General features: G+C 47.1%; 1 protein-coding gene across 1 annotated transcript in view; it reads left to right on the forward strand.

Annotated features, from left to right (window-relative positions):
• LOC111868934 overlaps nt 1–25,855 on the forward strand; it is a 116,861-nt gene that overhangs the window by 33,254 nt on the left and 57,752 nt on the right. Inside the window, exons 2-3 of the mRNA XM_023860059.2 lie at nt 282–1,142; nt 18,779–18,910. Of these exons, the coding sequence (XP_023715827.1) occupies nt 793–1,142; nt 18,779–18,910 (482 nt within the window). The 5' untranslated portion in view covers nt 282–792. The remainder of the gene's footprint in view (nt 1–281; nt 1,143–18,778; nt 18,911–25,855) is intronic.

Here is a 25,855-nt window from a genome sequence, read left to right on the forward strand (position 1 = left end):
CTTAGCGGTAACGCTATAGACTTGTATCCGGTAGGTACTGGGTTCGAATCTAGGTTGTGACACCTGCTATCTTGACGTTTCTCGAGGTTTCCCGCCGTCGCTTCAGGCAAATTCCGGGATAATACCTTGATTACGCCACGACCACGACCGCTTCCTTTCGGATCCTTTCCAGTTCATCAGTCACGCTACCATACGGTCCTACATAGCCTGAAATACTGACAGTAACATAAATTCAATCGGAGACCTCGGACAGTGTCGTAACTGTTCGCTTTCTGTTACAGATGAATGACGGAGTGCGCACGCGTAACAGTGACAACTACATCAGCGCCTCGCAGTGATGTCAGCGGGAAACATGGTGTGGGGTCTCCGTGTAACAGTGCTGCCACCATCGCCAGCCTCCAGAACTACACATCATAGCCAGATCACCACCTGAGCTCCATCCCAGTAGACTGGTACGGGCTCCACCGCGCGCCGCCGTAGTATGAGTTTCTGCACCGGGGAACAAACCAGTGGACCCTCACTACGTCATCTGGTTCCTACAAACGTCAATATGACCCTCCGTACGAAGAGATACGTGGCCATGCTTTGCTGTATCTGTCCATGCTGAAAATTCAGTTAAACAGTTCAGTAATTTAAAGTAATCGTAAACCGGCTTGTTCTTACATGTGTGATATTGAAAAACACATGTTGAAAAGTGATGTGTGATTGGTGATTTGTTTTATATTTATTTGTATAAATCAGAAGGCAGTATTAGAAGAGAGAGTTTCCTTTTTCCGTTGTGAGGTGGTAGCTATGTTGTCTTACATGCTTCCCGTGGAGGACAAGCCTCCCCCAATGCCAAATAAGACCCATTTGCAGTTAGAACTGGAGTTAGAACAACAGCAACAACACAACAACCAGCGCCACAATCATGTGAGCGTGCCGTCGGCCACTGCGGCAACAACAACCGTCCAACCCGAATCTGACAGTCGAAAGGTCATCATCAAGACAACGGCGGCGAATGTGAAGGCGTCTAACCTATCATCAGAGAGCAGTGTCAGCAGCATCAGCAGCAGCAACGCCAGTCAGCACACGATGACCCCGACCGAGAAGCCCAAACCGAAACTCATTGTCAACGGATCCAAACACGCGACCCTCAAAAGGTAAGTCTCAAGGCTTGCCGTGCGACGTTTCGGTCTCTTATCTGTCACTATATGTGGGCTCCAGGATGCCATGACCTCACACTATAATCCGGTTAGCAGCCCAAGGAGTTCTGACCGAGCGTCAGTCGTAACGTGACTTGGGTGCCATGACCTCACTCTATAATCCGATTAGCAGCCCAAGGAGGGCTGACCGAACGTCAGTCATAACGTGACTTGGGTGCCATGACCACACACTATAATCCGATTAGCAGCCCCAGGAAGGCTGACCGAGCGTCGGTCATAACGTGACTTGGGTGCCATGACCTCACACTATAATCCGATTAGCAGCCCAAGGAGTTCTGACCGAGCGTCAGTCGTAACGTGACTTGGGTGCCATGACCTCACACTATAATCCGATTAGCAGCCCAAGGAGTTCTGACCGAACGTCAGTCATAACGTGACTTGGGTATTTCTTGTAGGATTTTGTGTCTGATTGTTGATGTTGATTCTAGTATTGTGTCTTTGCACTATATTAATGTGGGCAGTGTTGCCGACGTTTCGGATGTACTTCCTACCCCTATCTTCATGGACACCATGCTGAGACCCAAGATCAGAACCAACACCGTCAGTATATATTTTTGTCTCTGCCCCATAGCATTTATATTTTGACAGGTTTGTGCTTTGCTTTGCAATACTGTGTACGCTTATACAGGATGTTCTGCTTTGCAAGATCATTCGTTATTTCGTTGTTGCCTACTTTACGGCGCTTTCAGTATCTGGTGTATGGGATCATTGGTTATTATTGAAACGGAAAGAAGTGGTCGTGGCCTAATGAAGGTACTACCCTAGAATTTGCCTATAGGGACCAAAGAGAATCACGCAAAACCTCAGCCGAGACACCCGGTGCCCCGATCGACATTCGAACCCAGCACTTCCTAATATTAATCCAAAGCGTTAGTGTTGCACCAGTTGGTTTGGACTCCCGGATTCAATCCTGGCTCGGAGACCGTCTATTCAGAGGTTCTTGGGATTTTCCTCAGGCCCTCCAGCCATTTGTCCAGATAATATTTCTATTTAAGCCACGACTGGTGTCTTCCATTGCCTTTTTCAGTTCGTTGTTCATTAAATTTCGTCGTCGCTTTACACGATACACGAGGCCGCAGCTGCAAAGGCAAAAAAGAAGTAAAGGTATTCCTGTAACAGACCGTGGAGGCCCATATGGTTGTGAGACGTCGAGGCCCCCACATAGTCTAGACAGTCGGCTAACAGATAGCGGTGAGGTTGTCAGCCTTACTCGCCGGCCGCCCTTTAAATAAACCATAGATAAATACGGAGCACTAAGTCATATGTAGCTCACTTCATGGTGGGTTCGTCTGTCATGTGTTCTGTTAATGTCCCCACATTGGTTTGCAGTCTCTTTATATTGATGGCAGACTTGTTACCTTCCAAGTCAGTCTGTGTCCATCTCAGCGCTCCGTTTTGTGTACTGCCCTGCAGGAAACTGTTAAATAGTAAAGTTCAGTATTCGCTATAAACATTTGGTTTCAGCGGTCTCCACTTATCTTGCCTCCAGCGGGGAGTAATGCCCTCGTTTATCTCTCCGATTCTGCGTTGCGTTCTTTGGCAGTGAGAAACAAGAGACTAGCGGCCCAAATAATGGCGGAACAGAAGACGAGAGAGAGTTGCTTCAGAACAAATGGAACCGTGACGCCGTGTGGAGGCGCCGGGACCGAACCGTTTCAATAAAAATAAGAAATGAACGTGTCAATTCGGAAAAGATCAGATTGCCTAAAGCAGCGACCTAATTTTCTTATAAATTCGCATAGTGAGGGGGGGGGAGGTGGAGTCCAGCTGTGTCCACTCGGCACGTCGGCCACTGATTGGCCTATTGTACCTGCCCCGGGTGATCATGATGATGGGGAATTTACAGAAGTGTGCGTGCGTGCGGGCAAATTGTGTTTCGCTTTCCTCCACAGCTCTGAAACATGTTTCGCTCCGATAAATACTTCCCGGGTTAGGGTCGAGACGAGCACAGAAACGTGCGTATGTCTTCATGTGAAGTGTCCGGTATTGCTGTCCGATTTTTAACCCGAATTAAATACGTCAGGAAAATTCAGTGAAACTCCTTATTATGCAGATTTACTGAAAACCCGTCCAGCAATTCGCGACTGTTATTGGCCACAATATTAGGCCTGTTTGTTGAAGGGTACAAGCAGTTCGTCTGTGCCTGACTAGCTCAGTCAGTATAGTGACCAGTCTAGGGCTAAGCAGAGCCCAGACCGGTTCTGGGGCCCACTCAGCGTCCTAACGAATGCTGGGGTTTGCTCGGTGGTAAAGCGGCCGGGGCGTGTAGCTGACCGCTTACCTCCATATAGTGCCGAGTTTAGGAATGCGTGGAGTTATACTACCATTCACAAATTATCGGTAAGAAACTGAAGCCGTGTGGTAGGCCGGCTGGCCGTGTATGAGGTGTTTATGGGAGGCAGTGAAGTGTGGAAGCCTGCCGTGAAGACTTGGCTTTATCGTTGCACTGGCCACTTGAAGATACGCGGGTGCTGCAAGAGGAAGCTCTTGGCCTCCGTCCAGATGTGTGTGGCGCTCTGCAGACTACAAATAGTACTGGACAGTGCTGTCCAAAATAAATGGATCCATCACGGGATATGTGGAAGTCTGCGTGCTTGTAGCGTGAAGAGCTGGGACGGTGCACAAACTGCTGTGTCAGGTCACAGATTCATGACTGTGAGTGTTCGTCTCATGGTCATCTTGGATGTGACATTCTCTAGTCTCAGTTGGTAACAGCGTTTCGGAGGAACCTGCTGCCTCCATCTTCAGGGTATAAGAATTGAGTCAAGTCAGACATAATATAAGGAAAGGTGACTAGAACCTTAACATGATGTTTGTTGCACGTATGTAACGACATTATGACTGGTTGATCAGTTATACCGATATTATGTTGGACATTGTATGTGGTATAGAGGCCGTTTCGGAAGTTGGATCTGTTCCCATCCTCAAGTGGTTGCTCGTCATTCTGCTGGTAGATTATACTAAGATCAGTGAGGCAAGCTGGGATCGAACTCGCGAACCATTTCGGCAGATGTTTCCATAATGTTATATCTTTTAATCATATGTAGACTGCACATTTTGTGTCATGCGTAACCTGTTTAAGGAAGTACAAGAAAAACAATTTCTGTCACCTGTGCTTATGAAAGCGAGAGACAGGTAGGCCCGGCCAGTGTTAGCAACCCGCAGCTCCGGTACGGTGTGCAGAGGCGCATTCGGAAAATGCATTTAGGCGTAGGCCTGCTTCAAAATGAAGAGGCGGGCACCCCTTTGAAGCACAGCGGTTACTATACGTAGCACCTGCTGTAACATTCAGAACCTCTGTATTTTTCTCGCATAATTGTTTGTTTCGTACGGTGGGGGAAAGAAATGGATTGATCTGGCACAGGATAGGAACCAGTGGCGGGGTCTTGTGAACATGATAGTCAATATTCAGGTTCCATACAAATTTTAGGGACCCTTATCAAGGAGATGAGCGACTGCTGGCGTCTCAAGAAAGACTCGGCTCTTTGGAGTCATTCGGTTCCGTGTGGTTCTCACAATAAACAGCGACTGTTTTCCTAAACAGCATTAACCGGTTGGGCTTTGTAGCCGAGACGTAGTGTTTTTCCTGTGAGGTACGGACTGAATCTCTATATTATCTGTATGTTCCGTGTGGTTCTCACAGTAAACAGCGATTGTTTCCCTAAACAGCATTAACCGGTTGGTCTTTGTAATGGAGACGTAATGTTTCCCTAGAGTTTCGAAAAGTTAGGCAGACCTAAAAATTCAAGCAAAGAGACATAATTTGTGTATTTGGCCCCTTAACAGGCGTCGTTAAAGGAACGCAACGACACAAGTATTTGTTTTACTGTTAGTGGGGTGGGACTAAGTCCCTTGTACTGCCGCCACTTCTGGCCTATTGTACCAGCCCCAGATGATAGGTGGGGGTGATTGTGCAGAATTTTGTGGAATGAAGATTGGCAGGGAAAACCGAAGTAACCGGAGGAAACTACCCCAGCGCCACTTTGTCCACCACACATCCCACTTGACCAGACCCGGGATCGAACCCGGGCCGCCGCGGTGGGAAGCCAGCGACTAACCGCTTGAGCTATGGCGCGGCCTACGACACAAGTAACTAAATAACATTATTTGGCATCTTCTGACTTGCAACAAAGCAAGAAAATTGTTATTGTTACACCCAGTGTTGATGTCATATGGCGGCGCTGCTGACAGTTGCAGGTGGCCTGCAGACACTTGCTCTGGCTCTTAGGCAGATCCTGAGGCGGTTCCGAAGTTCGATGTTGCTACTGCGCGCTTCTCATGAGCCCTCCCGTTTGGAATTAACGAAAATTAAACCCCTTGCATAGCTCAGTTGGTATAGTGACGGGCCACGGGTCGGACGGCCGGAGTGCGATTCCCGGTACCCCCAAGATTCACTTCACAGGGTCCAGAGCGGCTCTGGGGTCCACCCAGCCTCCTTTCCAATGGGTACCGGGGGCTCTTTCCTCGGGGGTAAAGTGGAAGGGGCGTGAAGCTGACCACTCATCTGTATCTCTGTTAAGTAGTTGAGCTATACCTGTACTCCCCTATGGGACTTCGTGGCGTGGTGCTTAATTAATTAAGCACAGGTAGAACTTTACGTTTTTAAACCCCGTGCTCTGGATATACGGAAATTAACTTTTCGATTTATTCCGGTTGCTTAACCAAAAATTGAGAATGCATTGGTTCGCCATTGTACGTGAATCAACAGATTCATGCATGAATACCCAGGCTAGTGAGCATTGTTCAGGTCCTGCGTTATGTTCCATGTTCGAAACTGACGTTCCCCGCCTTTGGCTTGGCTTGTCATGCCCGTTTTTCTCTCTCTGAATCAATTTCTTGCCGGAAGAGTTAACTTTAGCGTGATTTAACTCTGCGCGAATATTAAGTGAAGGTTTCTTTCCGGAATTGTCGCATGATTCCTTGGCGGACTGCCAAACTTGAAATAAAATCGTCTTATCGTGACTGGGTACAACGGGCCGACTCCTCTGATCAGATTTGACCTAGAAATCTTTGAAATGTCATAAGATTATAAGTGGCTCTGTCGTATTGAGACTTGGAAAAGCGACGTCATTGTTTACATGACCCCCCTCCTAATAGAGCTTTTAGCTTGAAAGCTTTGCTTGCCGAGCCAGGGTATCTGTCACTACTCGCGAAATGGCATATCCGGTTGAAGAAGAGCTAGAAGGGAAATCCTTTCTTCCGTTTCTTGAGCTGAGACTCGGGATTGCCATAGTTCTCCCAACTATACACAGTAGCCTTCCTAATCCCTACCAGTAAAGCCGGTGGTATATGTAACTTGACATCTGAAGAGTTTAAAGCCATGTACACTTTCGGCTGTTTCATGCTGGTATGTTACGTGGCTTGTTCTTCAACCCTGAAGATGGAGGCGGCATGCTCCTCCGAAACGTTGGTTGATTTTCAACGGACTACACGGCGCCGTAACCCAGAAGATAAAACTCTTCTAACAAAATTATGCTCTTTCTCCCCCCACCCCTCCGCCACAGTAAAGTGTCACATCTCCCACGACTTTCCCCTTTCACGTACTCTTCTGCTGTTTATTCTTACCCCTCTATCTTCAGTGTTGCAGTCTGACAAGTGGGTACCAATGTTTTGAATGAATGTATTGCCTCCATCTACAGGTATTTTGTAAACTTGAATGTGTACATCGGCGTTTCGGAGGAATATACACCCTCAGTGTGACCTGGAGTCAGTGTGTTGCTTCGAACGTTGGTGCCTGTGTACCAATCTATACGATGTCAAATCCCGGAAGACCATAAGCGTATTATTTACCTGTGCTAGAGCCGAAAACCTCAGTTTTAGTGCGCCATTTTCCTGCGTTCTCTGTGTGTCTGATGGTAGGATGAGTGATGAATTGGCGAGTATTTGGAAGGAAGTTGCCTTGCTTGGAGACTGAGGAAAACCACGAGGAACAGATGTCGGAATAGCCGGTAACCCTGCAGAAATTCCAGTGGAGCACCTCCCGAATGCGAGGATAGAGCGCTACCGCTGCGGCAACCCGCCCGCGACCTCGCATTTCATGCAGAAATCAAGTTTTGTGTGTACTCATGTTCGTGTCTGGAGTTATATTCAGATCCATCGTGAAATGCGTCACTGTTTGTTTATTCAGGCCTTGGCGTGTTACGCAAGTCCAGAAGTTGCTGGAGGGCCGACGGTTTCTGCCGTATTGGCGAGGTGAGTGGGTGGAGGACATGTGCCCGACTGTAACCTCAACAGTCGCGGGCTCCCAGCGCCATCCATCGCGAACACTGGCCGAACTGCGCAATATTACGTTATTTATGTGCTTCTTGAGCTCGATAGTACCCGAATGGGCGTCATTGTGGACGCTGGACGCTCTCGCGTTCTCATCACCTTCCTGTCTGTCCCAGTTAAGGTCCTGGGCGTATGAATGAAAACGCTTGAATTCAGGGAGGGAGCAGTAGTTAATGGAAACTTCAGTGGGCGGCGAGACATGCCAAAGCAAACATAGCACAGCCACTGGAACCTGCTGTCAACGCTTCAGTCCCAGCCACGTGTCCGCTTACATACTGCAATGAAAACTTGAAATTAATCTCTGATTTTTTATGGGCCGCGCCATAGCTCAAGCGGTTAGTCGCTGGCTTTCCACCGCGGCGACCCGGGTTCGATCCTGGGTCTGGTCAAGTGGGATTTGTGGTGGACAAAATGGCGCTGGGGCAGGTTTTCTCCGAGTACTTCGGTTTCCCCTGCCAATCTTCATTCAACCAATTGCTCCACAATCACAATCACCTATCATATGGAGCTGGTACAATAGGCCAGAAGTGGCCGCAGTACAAGGGACTTAGTCCCACCCCACTAGCAATAAAAAAATCTGATTTCGTCATGAAATCCCGAGGGAAGGACAGGAACAAAACAAAAACCGAGCCGATAGGCTGAACGGTATGGGATGCAGGCTTGTATTCTGGCTGTGTTCGGTTCGAATCTCGTCTTGGACACCTCTTACCCTTTCGTGATATTCTTCAGTCGCTCCAGGCAAATGCTGGTATAGTACATCAATTAGGCCACGACCGTTTCCTTCCATATCTTTTCCAGTTCATCATTCATCTGTCACCCACCTGTGGTATATAGGCTACGTAGCTACTGAATAAGTCACAGGAAATTGAATTTTGTTTGAAAATGCGACTGGCTCTTGTAAATGCCGTAATGAACCTCCTAGTTCCATAAAAGGATGGAATTTCTTAAGTAGCTGAGCGACTGTTAGCTTCTCAAGTTAGGCTCTGCTCCGTGGATTTAGCTGAAGCAGGATCTTGTGTGAACGGTAATGAACCGTCGTGTTCTTTAAAAGGCGGGAAATTTCGTGACCAGCTGAGCTGCTCTAAGGTTGTCACTACGGACCCTTTCTCCACGGAGTTAATATTCTTTTCGCACGTCACCATAGAAATTTTAAATGTGTGAATATCGAGGGATTCCATAGCCACGACAAATAAATTGTTTTTTTTTTCACAAAAATTTGCAGCTTTGCGTCTACAGCATTGTTATCTCATACTGGACCAAGGGACAGACGTGTTAGCCGAGGCCATACTAATATACGCCCTCGACTTTAACCCTCTGAGGCCCAGTGGTTACCATATGTACCACCAGCTGTAACACACCAAGTCTCTTGATTCTGCCCACACGGTGTATTTGTGTGCTCCGTATGGTTCTCACAATAAACAGCGACTGTTTCCCTAAACAGCATTAACCGGTTTGGCTTTGTAGCGGAGACGTAATGTGTTGCCTGTGAGGTACGAGCTGAATTCTTATATATTGTTTAGAAGAAGTCTTTAAAATATTAAAGAGTAAAAGGAATTGTAGAGGGCGTTTTCTGAAGATTTTATTTTCTTTCAAACTGTGGCAACGTAGAACCTCCTACGCGTGCTTCTAAGTTCGGCTTCGTATCTTGTGACACATAAATATATTACGAAGGCGGCTCTGGAGCCACACCTAAAACTCATGATTACTTAGTGGCCCCAGCTGCAAGCAGCAGAATATGTACTCAATTATCAAGTTGGCCAACCTGATAATGGTTATGCAATAATACTAATGTAATTGTTATTTTTTTTCTAATTGTTGGCGTCACCGATACAGAAATTGTCTGGCGTAATGGACCCTTTGAGGCATTGTGACCACACCAGAGCGAGCTATTCACATTTGTTTCATTATTCCGAAAGCCAGAAGACCTCTGGGAAACGTGTACTTTATTATACAGCACAGCTCTACCTTCGAAACATTTTTCGCTGCCATAAATATTTAACGAGTTAGCACTGAAGATGCACGCAGAAACGCGTATGTCTTCATGTAGAGCCCTTGATTATTGCGTTAGTTTAATTAAAATTTTAAGAAATGGACAAATTTTATTAAAACTGTCTAATATCAAATTTTATGAAAATTCGTTCAGCGATCCTCGAGTTACATACTGACAGATGTTTGGATAAACATGGCGAAACTAATGAACGATTTTTTTTGTTAAAAACTTTCCTTGCGTAAGAGCAACCCCCCCCCCCCAGAGAGACAGACGCATGCCAAGAAAGCAACCCCATGTCAGCATGGCGACCTTGTTACGTCAACCTTTTTTTTTAATTCACTTAGTGGGGGGTGGGGTGAAGTCCAGCTGGGTCCACTCGGCACGGCGGCCACTGATTGGCCTATTGTAGCCTGCCCCCGCTGGTTATGATGATGAAGAATTTGGTAGAATGAAGATTGGCAATGGAAACCGAAGTACTCGGAGAAAACCCGCCCCAGCGCCCCTTTGTCCACCACAAATCCCACTTGACCAGACCCGGGATCGAAATCGGGGCGCCGCGGTGGGAAGCCAGCGACTAACCGCATGAGCCATGGCGCGGCCTACGTCAGCCCTTGTGCTGGAATATAATCAGGCGCCGTTACATCATTATAATAACATAACTTACATATCACCGTCCTGTCTCAGCCCTGTAAAGTCTACATTACTTGAAGGAAATTACACAGACTTCCGAAACTGCCATGCTGAATGTGTGTGCCCTTAAATCTTCTGAACCAAGTGATCGATTTGCACAAAACTTCGTATATAGGTAGTTTCTTAAATTTCCTTCAGTTGGTAATAGCAACGTGGCAGACGCGCGAACTTCTGAAGTGGGATCGACAGTGTGGTGACCAGAGCTATGATCCTGAAATGATGTACGATAATATATCTTCGATAAATATGCAACTTCTTACAGATATTTTTTTTGTATGATATAGGATAGCATCATGGCAACCGTGCGTACATTTTCTTCTGTTTCACCGCGATAACTGCTGAGCCGTTGTAGCGAGGCAAGTGGAAGCATACACATAAATGAGATTCCCACGTCTCCGACGAGTAACGCCTTTATGGAACTTTGCCTTTCTGTGTTCGTTGCCTCGTTCGTGCGTGTTGTCTGCTTGGTTTGCTCTTTCGTCCTCAAGATATGTACACTACATTGCTCCGAAACGTCGCGGAACTGTCACATTACACGGCGTCACGTCCCAGAAAACAAGACTGTGTGCACGTCAACAGTTAAAACATGGCGACGATGCGAAACTTCGAGGTTAAGTCTAACAAATTTAACGTACACAGCAGCTGTGTTTAAGTAAAAGTTCCTCACAAAAATAAAATAATTCAATTCTTTATTATTTATGTGCTGAGCCAACAGCCACAAGGCCAATTAGAGACAGAGCACAGTGTAGAATTAGTTACATACTGGACAAACACAACATAAAGTCAGTAACAATAATAATAATAACAACAATAACGAGACGCGCGGTAGCGTGGTTGGTTGAGGTACTATGCCACAAGCTGGAATATCGTAGGTTCGATTCCCGATGAGCTCATTGGATTTTTAAATTGACCTAATCCAGCCGCACCATGGCCCTGGGTTCGACTCAGCCTCTAGCAGAAATGAGTACCAGGAATCTTCCTGGGGTAAAGGGCAGCCGACACGTAAGGCTGACACCCTTGCCGCCATCTGTGAGCCGATTATCTTGAATATGTGGGAGCCTCGACGTCTCACAACCCTGTGGGTCTCCACGGTCTGGCACAAGGATAGCTTTTTTGTAATAATAATGAACTAACAGTGGATGTTTCTAGCAGTGTAGATCTATGGGACGAAAGTTTGTTTTGAGGTTTCTGGGCGGAGCGCCTTGTTGTCAGCAACCCTCATTACAGGAGGTGGTGCTGATGTGAAGTGGCGGTTATCGCAGGTGGCACTGCAGGCGCAGTAGGTCAGGGCCGGGCGCCATTGTGGGTCAGGCGGGTGGAGTTGGTATTGATTTCCTAGATGCCGTCCGGGTCCTGGGTTTGAGCTCATGCAACAGGGTGTACCTCCTCGCACCCTTTCTCAGAACTTTTGACTAGGTCGGTCACAGATGAGAACCATCTCTGTGACTACGTCATACCGTGTGTAGGCAACCTCACGGAAGAAAAGTCCCTTGTGTTCCCGACCTATGTTGAAAATAGAATCTAGTGTGATGACGTCATTGTTGCCGATTCACTGTTTTGACGCGTCTGTACGTTTGCTCTACCCCCTTATTAGGAAGAAGTGTTGTTTTAATGCCTTCTGTCTGTACGTACGCCTTGCTAGCACTCGAGCGTCTAGGCTGCCTTTTATTCAAAATTGTGTTATTCATTATCTGTCCGTGTTCAGTGAATGTGAACATTCTCGCCCCCAGAACAATACTGGCCACACGGCTGGGCCCAGAACACAAAATGGCGATCTTGTCGAAAACGTCCATAAGGGTGAGGGCATACCAAGGAAACTGGCAACGCAACGCAACGCCGTTTCCTCAATTTGCGCTGCTCCATCCAGTAACACGTGTTCAACTCAGGCTGACAACAGTTCTCGGAAATTGCGGTTGCGTTGCGGTTGCCAGTTTCCTTGGTGTGCCCTTGCCCTAACAGTTTTGATTACATTCCAGTGGTTTATGCGGAGAGTCTCCCTAAGTCACGTGCTGGTATCTTCAGAGAAATATCATCACACCCATCTCAGTTTCTACAGCGACGGGTCACGGGCTGGACTACCAAGGAACCGGGGTTCGGTTTGCGGTAGAAGCACACGGCGTCCAGACGGACTGTGGGGCCCACCCAGCTTCCTGTCCAGTGGGTCTCGGGGGCTCCTATCCCCGGGACTACTCACCCCCATGGTACCGAGGGTAAAAATGATAAAGCTAAACCTCCGCTCCCCCATACGTCTTCATGGCGTCATAATGAACGCCTCTGAACGAGAGCGCATTTGTACTGTTTCTCCAGCGATTTCTGCTCTCTGCTTCCCAGAAGTAGGGGCAACGTGAAGCATCTCTGGTTGCTCGAATTCCGTCTCCAATTACAGTGTGCTGTATAACATGCTGCAATTAGTATGCTTTACTTAATGGCAGTTAACAGGTGGTACTGCATCCTGGTGCGCGTTCAGCACCGTCTGTTGGTCCAGTTGGGTACTGGGGTATGACTCCGTGGAGGAAAACATCCAGGTGTTGCTTGCTACTCGCGTCTCTTCCTGCTGTAGTTGCCCTTCAACCCTAGCGATGAAGGCCTATGTACCTCCGAAACGTCGAAAAACATTACCAGGCTAGGCCGCGTCACGTCCCATAAGGCAGTTTTCTCCATTACCGCTGTGAGAACCTTGAATCTCAAAACATTTGTTTCAGTGTTGGAGCCTCGACGTCTCAGAAGCCTGTGGGCCTCCCCGGCTTGTTGCAGGGATAGCTTTACCTTTACCTTACCTTAAATGTGAGTTGATTGAGTCACTGACTGGAAATTAGGGCCGCGCCATAGCTCAAGTGTTAGCCGCTGGCTTCCCACCGCGGGTTCGATCCCGGGTCTGGTCAAGTGGGATTTGTGGTGGACAAATTGGCGCTGGGTCAGGTTTTCTCTGAGTACTTCGGTTTCCCCTGCCAATCTTCATTCCACCAATTGCTCCACAATCACCCTCACCTATCATCTGGGGCTGGTACAATGGGCCAGAAGTGGCCGCAGTACAAGGGACTTAGTCACACCCCACTAGCTTTATAAAAAACTAGAAATTACATCGTCTGCTATGGGAACGGGACCGCATCACCTTCACTTCGAGACGTAGGCTGTTACGTAATCATTAGAATGTCCAAAAGGCCGCCTAAAAGACTACCCGGGAATTCCCCGTATACCATATGATTACAACGTTCGGACGGCACTTCCATTGCACTCAACTTGCAACCCGATTGAACTGGAGGCAACGCATGTGAACATAAAGAGTTCATAACATCGCACCATTCTAGGAAGGAACCAGACCAGAGCGACCAGTATAATTTACCGATGGATATATACATATATCTTAATCCTAATTTTCACCTTAAAGTAGATATACATTAAATTTAACTACTTATATCTAATACCAACATATGTGTAATTGGACTGTACAGTACATAATACCAAGAGTTTTGTTACCAAACATAATATTACATGTTATATAGTCATATTCAAAATTTGGATTCATATTGGAAAGCAAATTCAGCACCTAAGCACAAATAGTACACCTGATGATGACCAGGTAGGGGTCGAAACATATCTTGTTTGAAGGTTTAGGACTTTAATGTCTTTTTTTTTATTGCTAGTGGGGTTAGACTAAGTCCCTTGTGCTGCGGCCACTTCTGGCCTATTGTACCAGCCCCAGATGATAGGTGAGGGTGATTGTGGAGCAATTGGTGGAATGAAGATTGGCAGGGGAAACCGAAGTACTCGGAGAAAACCTGCCCCAGCGCCCCTTTGTCCACCACAAATCCCACTTGACCAGACCCGGGATCGAACCCGGACCGCAGTGGTGGGAAGCCAGCGACTGTACTTTAATGCCGCGGCGGCCCGGTGTATATTTTTGTAAGAAATTGTGCAGACGGATGTAAAAATACCCGACGCATTTTAATGTGACGCTCCCATAAATGCCAGTGTGTATAGATGCTTCAGAATTGTCAGTGTGTATCCAGCTGTCCAAGATCTCACAGCCTTGGCAAAGAAACGTGATATGTTTTGGGATGAGCCTCCGTAGAGTCTGGTAGACTGTTACAACGTTCTGAGGGCAAGCCAGGCATGTCAGCACTGAATAACGAAAGCAATGGAGAGGATCAGCTGAGGAGATGTTAATGCCGGGCACTAAGAACATTCTGCCCTGAGTAGTTGAGGGCAGTCAGCGAAATGGGCTTGTCTGAAGCCGCTTTTTGCAAGCAGAGCTCTGCCTGCCTCCATCCACACGGAAAACTGGCTCGCCGCTTGCCTCCAGTTTCCGTTCTCAAACACGTGATAACCTGCCAAGGCCACGCCATAGCTCAAGCGGTTAGTCGCTGGCTTCCCACCGCGGCGGCCCGGTTTCGATCCCGGGTTTGGTCAAGTGGGATTTGTGGTGGACTGTGATGCTGGGTCAGGTTTTCTCCCAATACTTCTGTTTCCCTTGCCAATTCTCATTCCGCCGACTGCTCCACAGTCACCATGTATCATCCGGGGCTGCTACAGGCCAGTTAGTGGCCGACGTACCAAGTGGACTCAGTCTCACCCCCACCCGAAGAATTAAAAAAAAACTCTACCAGACTACACGGCGTCCCACAGTATCTCCTCCGTTATGGCCTCACCATAGCTCAAGCGGTTAGTCGCTGGCTTCCCACCGCGGCGGCCCGGTTTCGATCCCGGGTTTGGTCAAGTGGGATTTGTGGCGGACAAAGTGGTCGCTGGGGCGGGTTTTCTCCGAGTACTTCGGTTTCCCCTGCCAATCTTCATTCCACCAAATTCTCCATCATCATAATCACCCGGGGCAGGCTACAATAGGTCAGTCGGTGGCCGCCGTGCCGAGTGGACCCAGCTGCCCACTTAGCGAATCTCCTGTTATGAAGCCTGATCTCCAGGTTGGAAGGAATCGCTCAGAGGGCGGAAGTGACGATGACAAAAGCACTGCGCCCTAAGAGGGGTTCCCCTTTAAGCCGCCAATGGATTGATCCGCGCGGTAGCGTGCATCTGGAGGTTAGAGTAGAAATTGGCAAGATTTTAGAGGTTAGAGCAGGGGTGGGCAAACTTTATAGCCGGAGGACTCGAATAGGGGTTGCAGATGTTTTGACGGGACTGGCATATATCAGCGCAATAGTTTTAAGTGCTCTATAACACAGAATAAATGTTCACTGCTACAAAAGTCACCTGAACGCCGCACAGTACATTACTACATTACTTGAGATTTAACAAGTAAAGTTCCTATTTGTAATAATATGATAGGCAGATTTTCGCAGTAGTTCACGGGCCACGTAATATGCTGTCACGAGCCTGATCCGGCCCGGAGGCCACAGTTTTCTAACCCCTCGATTAGAGGCTGGAACCTTGGCATTGAGTTATTTTGATACGAACGTCGAAATAACGTTACGGGCTAAAGCGAAGCTACTCTTGACACAGCTGTGACCTTCTTCAGAGGAAACGGCAACAAGAAGGGCGGGGGGGGGGGGGGGGGGAAGCAAGAAAAAGAATGCACCCAGGCATCNGGGGGAGAAGCCAGAACAGTAATGCACCCAGCATCTCTCCGTTTCAAGTAAATTGTATCGATCTGTTTTTTGTTTTGCGAGTTCCTTTTATTCGTGTTCCAGCTGCCAGAGAAGTTGCGGCTGGGCTGACGCGAGATGCCTCTGCCGTCGATCTTTTTCGTTGCGTAGTTTTATATATAGCCGGCAGAGGTCTGCCTGATGTCAAGTTAACAAGTTACTGTCTTGTAAAAACCCGGATCTGTACTTCCACTCCCCCATACGTCTTCACGGTGCAGTGCTTAATTAGGAACAGTTTTATTGTATTAAAGTGTTTTTGTTGTCGACGTCATCGTCGCCATTATTATTGTTATCATTTGTATTACTATGCACTCGTGCTAACTTTTTAATTGGCCCCTAGGCTGTTAAGTTTGCACGTTAATAAACACGAATTTAATTGCGTTATTAGTATTGATCTTATGATAATCGAACTGTCGGTATAGATACAGGCTGGGCGGCTGCGGGTTCGATTCCCGACAGTGCAAGATTTTTCTCTTCACAGCGTCCAGACCGTCTCTGGGGCCCACTCAGCCTCCTATCCAGTGGGCAGCGGGGGTGATTTCCCCAGAGGTTAAAGCGGCAGGGGCGTGTAGCTGAGCCCTCACCTCCATCTATTCCGAGGTCAAGAAAGGTGGAGCTATTTATCCACTCCATCGTCTTCATGGCATAAGGACAACCTTAACTTTTTTACATTTAATCATACTTTACCACGAAACTCAGAATCACTGGGGTTTCGGTCTTTGTCCAGCGTCCGGTGTTATAAAAACTAGAGAACACGACGTTTCCGTCCTCAGGTGAAGGGGGAGGCACGTACTCTGTTGGATCTCTTAGAATGAGCTAACCTTCACTGGACGGAAAGTGATCCAGTTTCCGAAACGTCGTGTCCTCCAGTTTCTAGAATTCCGTATGTTATACGCCGTCTTCAGAACCGTTTAGACTCCACTTGTGCCCTGAAAGTTAGAGGTTCACAAGAGTGATTGTGTTATGATCTGTTTAGAATCTCTTGTTTGATGATATCTTCTGGGGCGTGACGCCGTGACCACGGAGTTCCCCTCCTGATTACGAGTCCAGGGCGGTAGCAGATGACAGTGCCACACATTTTGTTGGGGCTGATCACTAGCACGGCCGCTACACCGCTTGGAGAAGCTATCTCGCGCAGCTCGTACTAGGTTTCAGAGCTGATAACAGGCCCTGTGTGTGCAGGATTCCGCAATAGCCCTGACGAAGAGCAACACGTGCGCCTTCCGCTTGACAACCGTGGGAAGGAATGCGCCAATCTCTGGTTATGTACTTCCCTTCCCCTTGTGGTTTGTGGTTTACTTACCTACGCGGCCAGTATCTCATATTGTATAGCGTCGAATGGTACGGCGAGCGGTGAGTAATCAGTTGGGGAGGATTGGGAAGGAAACGGTCGTGGCTTAATTGAAGTACAATCGTGATATTTCGATGGCTTGATGAAAACCGTGGGATACTGCAGTCAGGAGAGCGGGTGTTGCGATCTAGATTCGAACCCAACAGCTTCCGAATACGAGGCAGAATCAGCAAATAGGGCACAAATTGGTATAAAACGTAGAGCACGTGACATTCAAACATGTCGTCATATTCTCACTCAACGTTGATACTCTTGTCATATTGCTTTACCCTGGTTGGACATAATCTGCGACTTTAGAGCATCTTTGAGGGAATTTCTCGAACGCTTCATGCAACGAACACTTTCCATCGTAGACAGGAAACATTTCTTTATGAATATCCTTTGCATTGAGTCCTTTTGCCCACAAAGAAACGCACAACGGAACTCTGCTCTTCGGTAGTAAACATCTCAAGCATGGTCGCCATCTTGACTACTGAAACCAGCCTCTGTGCATGCACATGCGCGTCTGCTTCCTAGACTTTTGTGAAGCTGGACTGTGCTCCAACCTAGTGATACACACAGAAAACATATTACACCCATTAGAGCTGTTTTACTTCCATTTGTGACCTATTTTCTGTCTCCCTGTCGTACGAGTTTGAGCGTTAACGCTACTCCACCGCGCTTCCTCAGTGTAACACAACATGTTGTATCTGAAACATCTGTGAGGGCGCGTCATATCAGATAGTGACGTACATGGTTGCGTCATCATTATGAAGTTTTTTTTTATTGCTAGTGGGGTGGGACTAAGTCCCACGTACTGCGGCCACTGGTGGAATGAAGATTGGCAGGGGAAACCGAAGTACTCAGAGAAAACCTGCCCCAGCGCCACATTGTCCACCACAGATCCCACTTGACCAGACCCGGGATCGGGAAGCCAGCGACTAACCGCTTGAGCTATGGCGCGGCCTAATTATGAAGTTAATGTATGGTATTTTCAACATTCGACGGTGGGAACCAAAATCAGGAGACGGGACACCGATGATATTTCTTGCTTAATGTTGTGTGCCCGAGTTATGACGTGATTTCGGTGATGTTTCAAACTGAGTGTAGCGTATCTCCACTGTGAGATAAGTAAACATATGTTTCGTATCTGGCTGACTGGGTGCTCATGTCGGAACATTTCGAAGGAAAAGCAGCGCAGTACACTTATGACGTAACGTAACGAAACTTAGGACCATTTTGTATCTCCATATCCGCATCATACCCGTAATAAAGCAAATGTAATTTGTGATATTCTGATATTATTTCAAATAGGCGACAGTAGTTCTCCTGCACATCCTATACAATTCATCATTTGCAGTCACCTCATCATTCGCTGTAATTGGGAAACAGTCGTGAAATTAGGCGTTTAATAGGAGCAGTGGTAGTGTTATGTACCATTCGCATTAACATTTAAGAACTCTCCATTTGTGTGTTCCGTGTGGTTCTCACAATAAACAGCGACTGTTTCCCTAAACAGGATTAACCGTTTGGGCTTTGTAGTGATGACGTAATGTGTTTACTGTGAGGTACAAACTGGATTTGTATATATTAGCCTCTTGTTTATATGAACAGTGTGCTTGAAATGGTTATGGGAGAAGCGTAGTACACCAGTGTCGCTATTTTAGGTCTAATAATGTTTTATTTTGTTTCATAGGGTGTCCTTCGGCAGTTCCAAAGGATCAATGGTTGAGACACTTATTTATGAAAGTCCTCTTCAGGAAGAGCCAGAAGCCAGTCCAATCCTCGAGGGTGTTTGCCCATTTTCAGCCGACGGAGAAAATGGAGAGTGAGTACAGTGGGTGCATGACTAAAGAATTGGGCCCAAAAGGAGCTCCAAGAAGAGCTTATGGATCCTGTTTCACTGTTTCATGTATTTCTAGTCTTATTACTATTCTGCACCATTTTATTTTCTAGAAGACCTTGTTACATATTCTGGCTACAGTAAATTTGTCGAATTCGTCGATGCGGACTGTCGCCATGTTTGTGGTTGTTAACGTAAAAAGAGTAATTCAAACACTGCGTAGGTACATATATGTTCTCTCTTCGTACCAGCTTTAATATGCCAGTTTTTAATAGTTCAATAGTGATCGCCATCAATCCGAAAGGAAAAGAAAACTTCCGCCTGGCCTCATGTTATTATTTCACATGTACGAAAAAATTGCATTAACCGAAGTTCTCTAAGGTCTGTCATCCCAGACCGTTGTGAGATGCTGAATTAAGTGACAGTAGCTTCGCCTCCGCCATGTTGATACTGTTGATTACAGTAAAGTTGAAATAAATACGACGTTATCTCGAAAAGCCATTCATGCCGAATTTCGTAAGAATCTGTCAGGTGATTTCGAAGTTTAAAGTGGGGACAGACACAGACAAGGTAGTGATATCATAACTGCGGTTTCTTGAGGAAACGTAGAGTAAAATCTTATGTAAGAAAATAGGTATGAAGTAGGTTTTAAAAATGTCATTTTTAGATTTTGGAGTGCGTTTCATTTATCTTAATGAATTCATTTTAAATTCTGGAGGTTGGGCGTTGTGTCACGAATACAACCGCTACTCACTTTGGGAACCTGAACTTGCTGCGGTGGGTAGCGTACCTGGTCCCTGTGCTCCCACAGTGGCACTTGTTCAGCTGTACGTTTCGGGAAGCGCCGCGTGCGTACAAACGGCATACATTGTATTTAGGTACGAGTTGTTTTACGGCCCTGTTAGTTACACAGACCATGGCGCCAAGTGGCAGGATGAGTGGTGAATAATGAATTGGAAAGGATCTGGAAGGAAGCGATCTCAGCCTGTACTATCCCGACATTTACCTGAAGGAGCTGAGGAAAATCACGAAAAACCTCAGACCGGATAGCCAAAGTCTAGGTCAGTATTCGAACTCAGGACCTTCAGAATACGGGTTTCGAGCTTTAAGAGTCGGCATAGCGACTGGCTACGGGCTGGACGACCGAAGGGTTGCAGTTCGAGTCCCCGTAGGGTCAAGAATTTTCCCTTCTTCAAAACGTCTAGACCGACACTGGGGTCCACGCAACCTCCTTTAAAATGGGTACCGGGGGTTCTTTCCCGGGGGCAAAGCGGCCGGGACGTGAAGCTGACCACTCACCTCCAGTTAGTGCCGAGGTCAAGAAAAATGTGTTTCCCCATACACCTTTATGGCGTAGTGTTTAATTAGTTCAGCACAGGACAACTTCACCTTCATCTTTACCGCCACAAGTACCTGCCCAACACAAGGAGGCGGATATGACCTCATTTTTCAGGATTTGCCTCTAATGACTGAGGAAAATCATGATAAACGTCTGCGAGAACTGGCAGTCATCGGGCCGGGGTTTGACCCCCGGGACCTGCCAAATGCGTGTACTGCACCCCAGCGTTCAGTTCTTAATAGCTCAGAGTCACAAGTGCGTGACCGCAGAGGAGGCGAGTGGGCACAGCGGTACTCGGTAGAATTCGGGCCAGGACACCTGCTATCCTGCCTGAAGTCTCTCGTGGTTTTCCTTAGTTCTCCGGCGTAGTACCTCGATTATACCACAACAGCTTCCTTCCAGTTCCTTTCAATTCATTATTCACCAATCATAACACTCGGTGTGCAGTCTAGCTGCTGAGAGCGTCATTAAACAACCCACAGCAAATCAAGCAGGTTTGCTTAGCGGTACTAATCAGGGCTTGTATTCGTGTGATGGCCGCTTTGAGTCTGTGCCGTAATACTGAATTAGAGCTTGTTCGTGGTTTTCCTCAGTCCGTACAGGGGAATGCCGCTATAGTAACTTCATTGGGCAGCGACCGTTTTCTGTCAAATCCTTTCCAATTCATTTCTCACCCATCAAACGGCATAGACCCCGGGACTGTTTAGGAACAAGACAGCCATTAAGCGGTAACGCACCTTTGCCGAAATTCTCCAGGCATGTTTCAGTGCAGTGAAAAGAGGTTGCACATGTTTACATTTAAAAAAGGCGATGTGTCTCGTTATGGGACAGTCTGATACAGCGTCGTCAAATGAAAGCAAAGCCGTGACTAGTTGTGCGGTCTGGTCACTTTGTGTTGCTGTCTAGCTGTCAAGGGAATTCCCCCCTTGGTCACGCTTACAGTCGAGTTGACGCGCCCCGGTTCCAACTGTCGTGTTCCCGCGTCTGGTATCGAGGCACGGCTCTCAGGTACTGCGTCCTTGAACTTGGGCGCAGAGTAATGTTCTGTTGGCCGGCTGAGAGTGGTGTGGCCTGTAACATAAGCTTACAGGATTAAGTGTAACAGGTATCTTGTGGCTACAGTCTGCGGGCTTGATACATCGTGTAAGAATGATTTTTCGCTTAACAGAAAGGAAGAAATAGGAATTCTATACTTTAATCTCCTAAGATGCTCATACATTACTCGTTTCATTTGTCGTATCAACTTACACGCAAGGGACCTTGGTGGTTGTGCCCCATTGGGTCCACTTCAGCGAGACACTGAAATATTACACCGTTTCCTGTCAGATGGCTAACAACTAGCAACGTGTGTACGTAACACAACTGCACACATATTTATTATGTTTTAGTTAACCATTCGAAGCGTCGATAGAGAAACAGCAAGACTTATCTGCAGATTAGCTGCAGTTGTCAGTATAACCGCCATGACACATCAGTACTGCGTTCAACATGAATGGCTTCCCCTGGTTTTGTTTGCTTGTCAGAAGATGAGAGTGAGTATCGGTAAATAGGCCACAAATCGATATAAAACTAAAACACATGATATTCGAACCTGGAGAAAAGAACATTTACTTCTCGACATAGCCTCCAGCAACATGGATACATTTGTCCCATCGTTTTACTGTGAGTCGAAACCCGCAACACAGAAGGTTTTTGATTGTCGTTTCAGCCTCTTCATCGTCAGCGAAACTTTGAGAGAATTTCTCGATCAAGTTGTGAACCGTTTTACGCGACAAACACTTCCCACGTTTTCTTTATGAATATCCTTCGCATTTAGTCCTTTTGCCCACAGAAAACGCACAACAGAACGCTTATTTTTTACAGTACACTCAAGCACGGTCGCCATTTTGACTACTGAAAACAGCCCCTGAACATGCGAATGCGCGTCTGCTACCTAGACTGTCATGAAAATGGATTGTGCTAATATCCAGTGATACACGTAGAAACCCTATTATGTTCAGGGACCCCAGATGTATCTGAATAATGTATATAAAGGAGTCAGTCTGTACCTCGCAGGAAACACCGCGTCTCCATAACGAAGACCAACCGGTTAATGTGGTCTAGAAAAACAGTCGCTGTTTATTGTGAGAACCATATGAAACACATAAGTGCACTCTGTGGGCAAAATGCAGAGTTATTTTAGTGTTAAAGCGAATAGTACAGACAGTAACCACCGTGTTTTAAAGGGGTTTACTGTTGTTGCTACGTTCTGTATGTGTCAGAGATTGTAAATAGGCACAGGGGTACGTTTTGGAGTCCCAGTCCATCCAGTGAATATCTAGAACATGAAGGAGAATGTCCTGAGGTAGGAGTTCTCAAACTTTGTGATAAGTGTGGACCCCCCCCCCACAAAGAGAACAAAACAAATTTAGGTGAGCCCTCCGTGAGTACATCCACTGGTGTCATTAGGATTAATGAGTGAAAATGTAGAAAATTTCCCCCTTCTCAGTGTCTGCCGGCCGCAGGTGGGGGTTCTCTTGAAGGACTTACATTAAACCTTACCGACTTGTCAGAATTGTGCATGGATGTAGCTACATTGTAAATAATTCTTGAGAACTCGGCTGCTTGCATTGAGGTGGGTCACGACCCACAGTTTGAGAATTCATACGTAAAGGTGAATGCTTGTTGTGCGCTCACAGATGCAGATGGCACTGGTCTCTCTGTCATCGCAGGGGAACGAGTGCACATTGACGCGAGCTGATGTCTTTGAACGAGATGGGGAATCCCTATATTTCAGTAACATTATTAGAATATTAGGGGGACACGTGCCGGGGTACGAACGGGGACTGTATCAAAAGAATACATAAATAATTACATTGTTATTGTTAAGTCTCAGTTTGTGACAGTTTCCATATCGCATGAACTTATGAACCCTACTCACCATTTTTGTGGTAACTTGCTTGTAGCGCGGGAAATGAACACGCGTTTCGCTGTTTGTGTGTGCTCGAGGGGGCGGGGTATCTAGACTGTGTAGCGTCGAGTGGTAGGATGAATGATGAATTGAAAAGGATTTGGAAGAAAAGGATCGTCTCCGAATAAAGATACTATTACAGAATTAGCCGGTGGGGGGGGGCGAATGAGGAGAAAACAGAAACTTCAGTTAGGATGGTTGATGTTGGGCCGAGATTATAAGGCACAAAAAAAAAACTCCGTGGCCTGTAGTCCGCAAGCGAACTATATCGACCGAGCGACCGCCGCTTGTCGGCGAAGTTAGTGCCAAGTTTAGCGGATAGAGGTTACCGCTTGGTCAGCGCAACGGATCCCCGCGGCCGTTAATTTCGGTTTTCTAGACCGGAGCCGCTATTCGCTTGAAATAGCTCGATTGTAAGGATCACTCCCCGAGTACAAGTTGAGAGCGTTACCGCCACGCTAACCCGCCTAGTGTTTGCTGCACCGGGCCAAAGCGTTGTAGCGCCATTATGAGTAAGCGAATAAGAGAGTGTTTCAATAAATTAATAAATATATAAGCAAATACATAAGAGTGAATGAATAAATAAATATTTATGCTAGCAAACAAGGAAACAAACAAACATGTATGCATATATACACACGCACCTACATAGGCACTACACGTGTGAAGATAGCTTTATTTCCTGGTTTGCGAAATACTGAGGTGGGAACGTGAGTCTGCGGAACACGGTTTGAAAGCCATGTCCTACTTTTTACCGCCCCTCCGCAGTTTGCTGATGCAATATTGACCGAAGCAGCAAATATTCTCCGCCCCCACACCCCTGCCTCTCCACTTCTCCTTGTTAGCGACTAATATAAGATCGTAGTGGGACAGCATTCACCGAGCGGTAACGCTCTACACTCGTATTCTGCAGGTGCTCGCATCGTATCTTGGGCAGGACACTTGCTGTGAGGGCTGTGGATTTTCGTAGTCTCGTCGTCCCTCCAGGCAATATCCGACATTGAACCTGAAATAGTCCACGACCACTTTTTTCCACATCCTTTGCAGTTCACCAGCCGACGCTATGGAGTCTAAGACACTGGCAGCGTGGGGATAGCTCAGTCAGTGTAGTGACTAGGCTATGGGTTGGACGGGGTTCGATTCCCGGCCGGGGCATGAGATTTTCCTTTTCCCCACAGCGTCCAGACCGGCTCTGGGTCCCACACAGCCTCCTATGGCTGTTTGCAGGTGGGTGAAGCTGGCCACTCAGTTCTGTTTAGTGCCTAGGTTGAGAACGACGCAGTTGTGCCTCCACTTCCCAGTACACGTTCATTAAGTGGTACTTAATTNTTACGTCCCACTGACAGCGTCGTGAAGAACCCCCCCCCTCCCCCCAGGCGCCACAGTCTGTCATTTTGCGAGTTCTGCCCTCGACCTCCTGTGCCGTTGCCATGGTAACGACTCGACCTTGTTCCCGAACTCTTGGTCTCACTGTTGCGCTAGGTTGAATGAAATGCGAAACACATCGCAGCGCCACCGAGGCACATGGTCGCGGGTTCGAATACCGCTCAGAGGATTCGTATGGGCTGCATACACACTATTTTTGTGGCATGTTTAATGACACTTTCAGCAGCTTACACTGTAGGGCGTCGTTTGATTATTTTAACTGCAAATGGGTTTTACCCGGTTTCGGTGGTACTACAGTACGACACACTACACAATGAATACAATACAATTAGAATTACAACTACAGTAGTGTAAATTAATATCAATAACAAATAAACAGTGTACACTAAACACTAACAGTAATGAAACACGTAATGCCATGAACTGATGTACTCACGTTTCCCCATGACCTTCACTTCACTTCACTTCACTTCACGCCTTCACTTAATACATTTTATCGCTTTCCCAAATACTTTTCTCAAAATTACTTTGTTTACAGGAAAGTTAATGAATGATGGATTGAAGGGGATGTGGAAGGACGCCAACCTTGCCTATTTCAAATTACTATCTCAGCAGAGATTCGAATGAGGTACCTCTCGAATACATGTCCCCGCCTGAGGCACCGTCCTCAGAATTCGTTCGGGCCCTCCAGTGCACTGTATCGAATGAACAGAATGAACCGATAGGTCGTTGTAATGGAGACGCGCTGTTCCCTGTGAGGTACGAACGAATTTCCATATATATGAGCATGGGTCCTGAGGGAGTAAAATATGATCATGAGTACTGCGGGGCTCGGAACCAAGAATAACTGTGCTGGCGAGGGCTACTAGCAGTTTTCCCAACCGACCGATGAGGAACAAGAATTTCGCATCTTACAACAGAAACCAAAGGAAGCTCCTCATTTAGGATTCCGTGCTGGTGCCTCATGGCTGTTTTACTGACAGCTGCAGCTATACATCAGACAGATCCTGCTGTCTCGTGGTTAACTGGAACATAATGAGGCTGAACAGGCTGTCCTAAGGGATTTCAGTCTCACTGCCTTATCGGCTTAAGGCGCCCATACACGTACAAGTCTGGCTCGCGAGTCCGGTTCGGCGAGGAGCCGGGCTCGGATTAATTTCACCACACACGTATGAGCGTGGCGACCCACACAAGGACGAGTTTGGCTCATTGGAACCGGAGCAGAGTCGGTCTCGCGAGCCAGACTCGTAAGTGT

This window comes from Cryptotermes secundus, unplaced genomic scaffold (assembly GCF_002891405.2).
Source record: "Cryptotermes secundus unplaced genomic scaffold, Csec_1.0 scaffold976, whole genome shotgun sequence".
In the NCBI taxonomy this organism is placed as follows: domain Eukaryota; kingdom Metazoa; phylum Arthropoda; class Insecta; order Blattodea; family Kalotermitidae; genus Cryptotermes; species Cryptotermes secundus.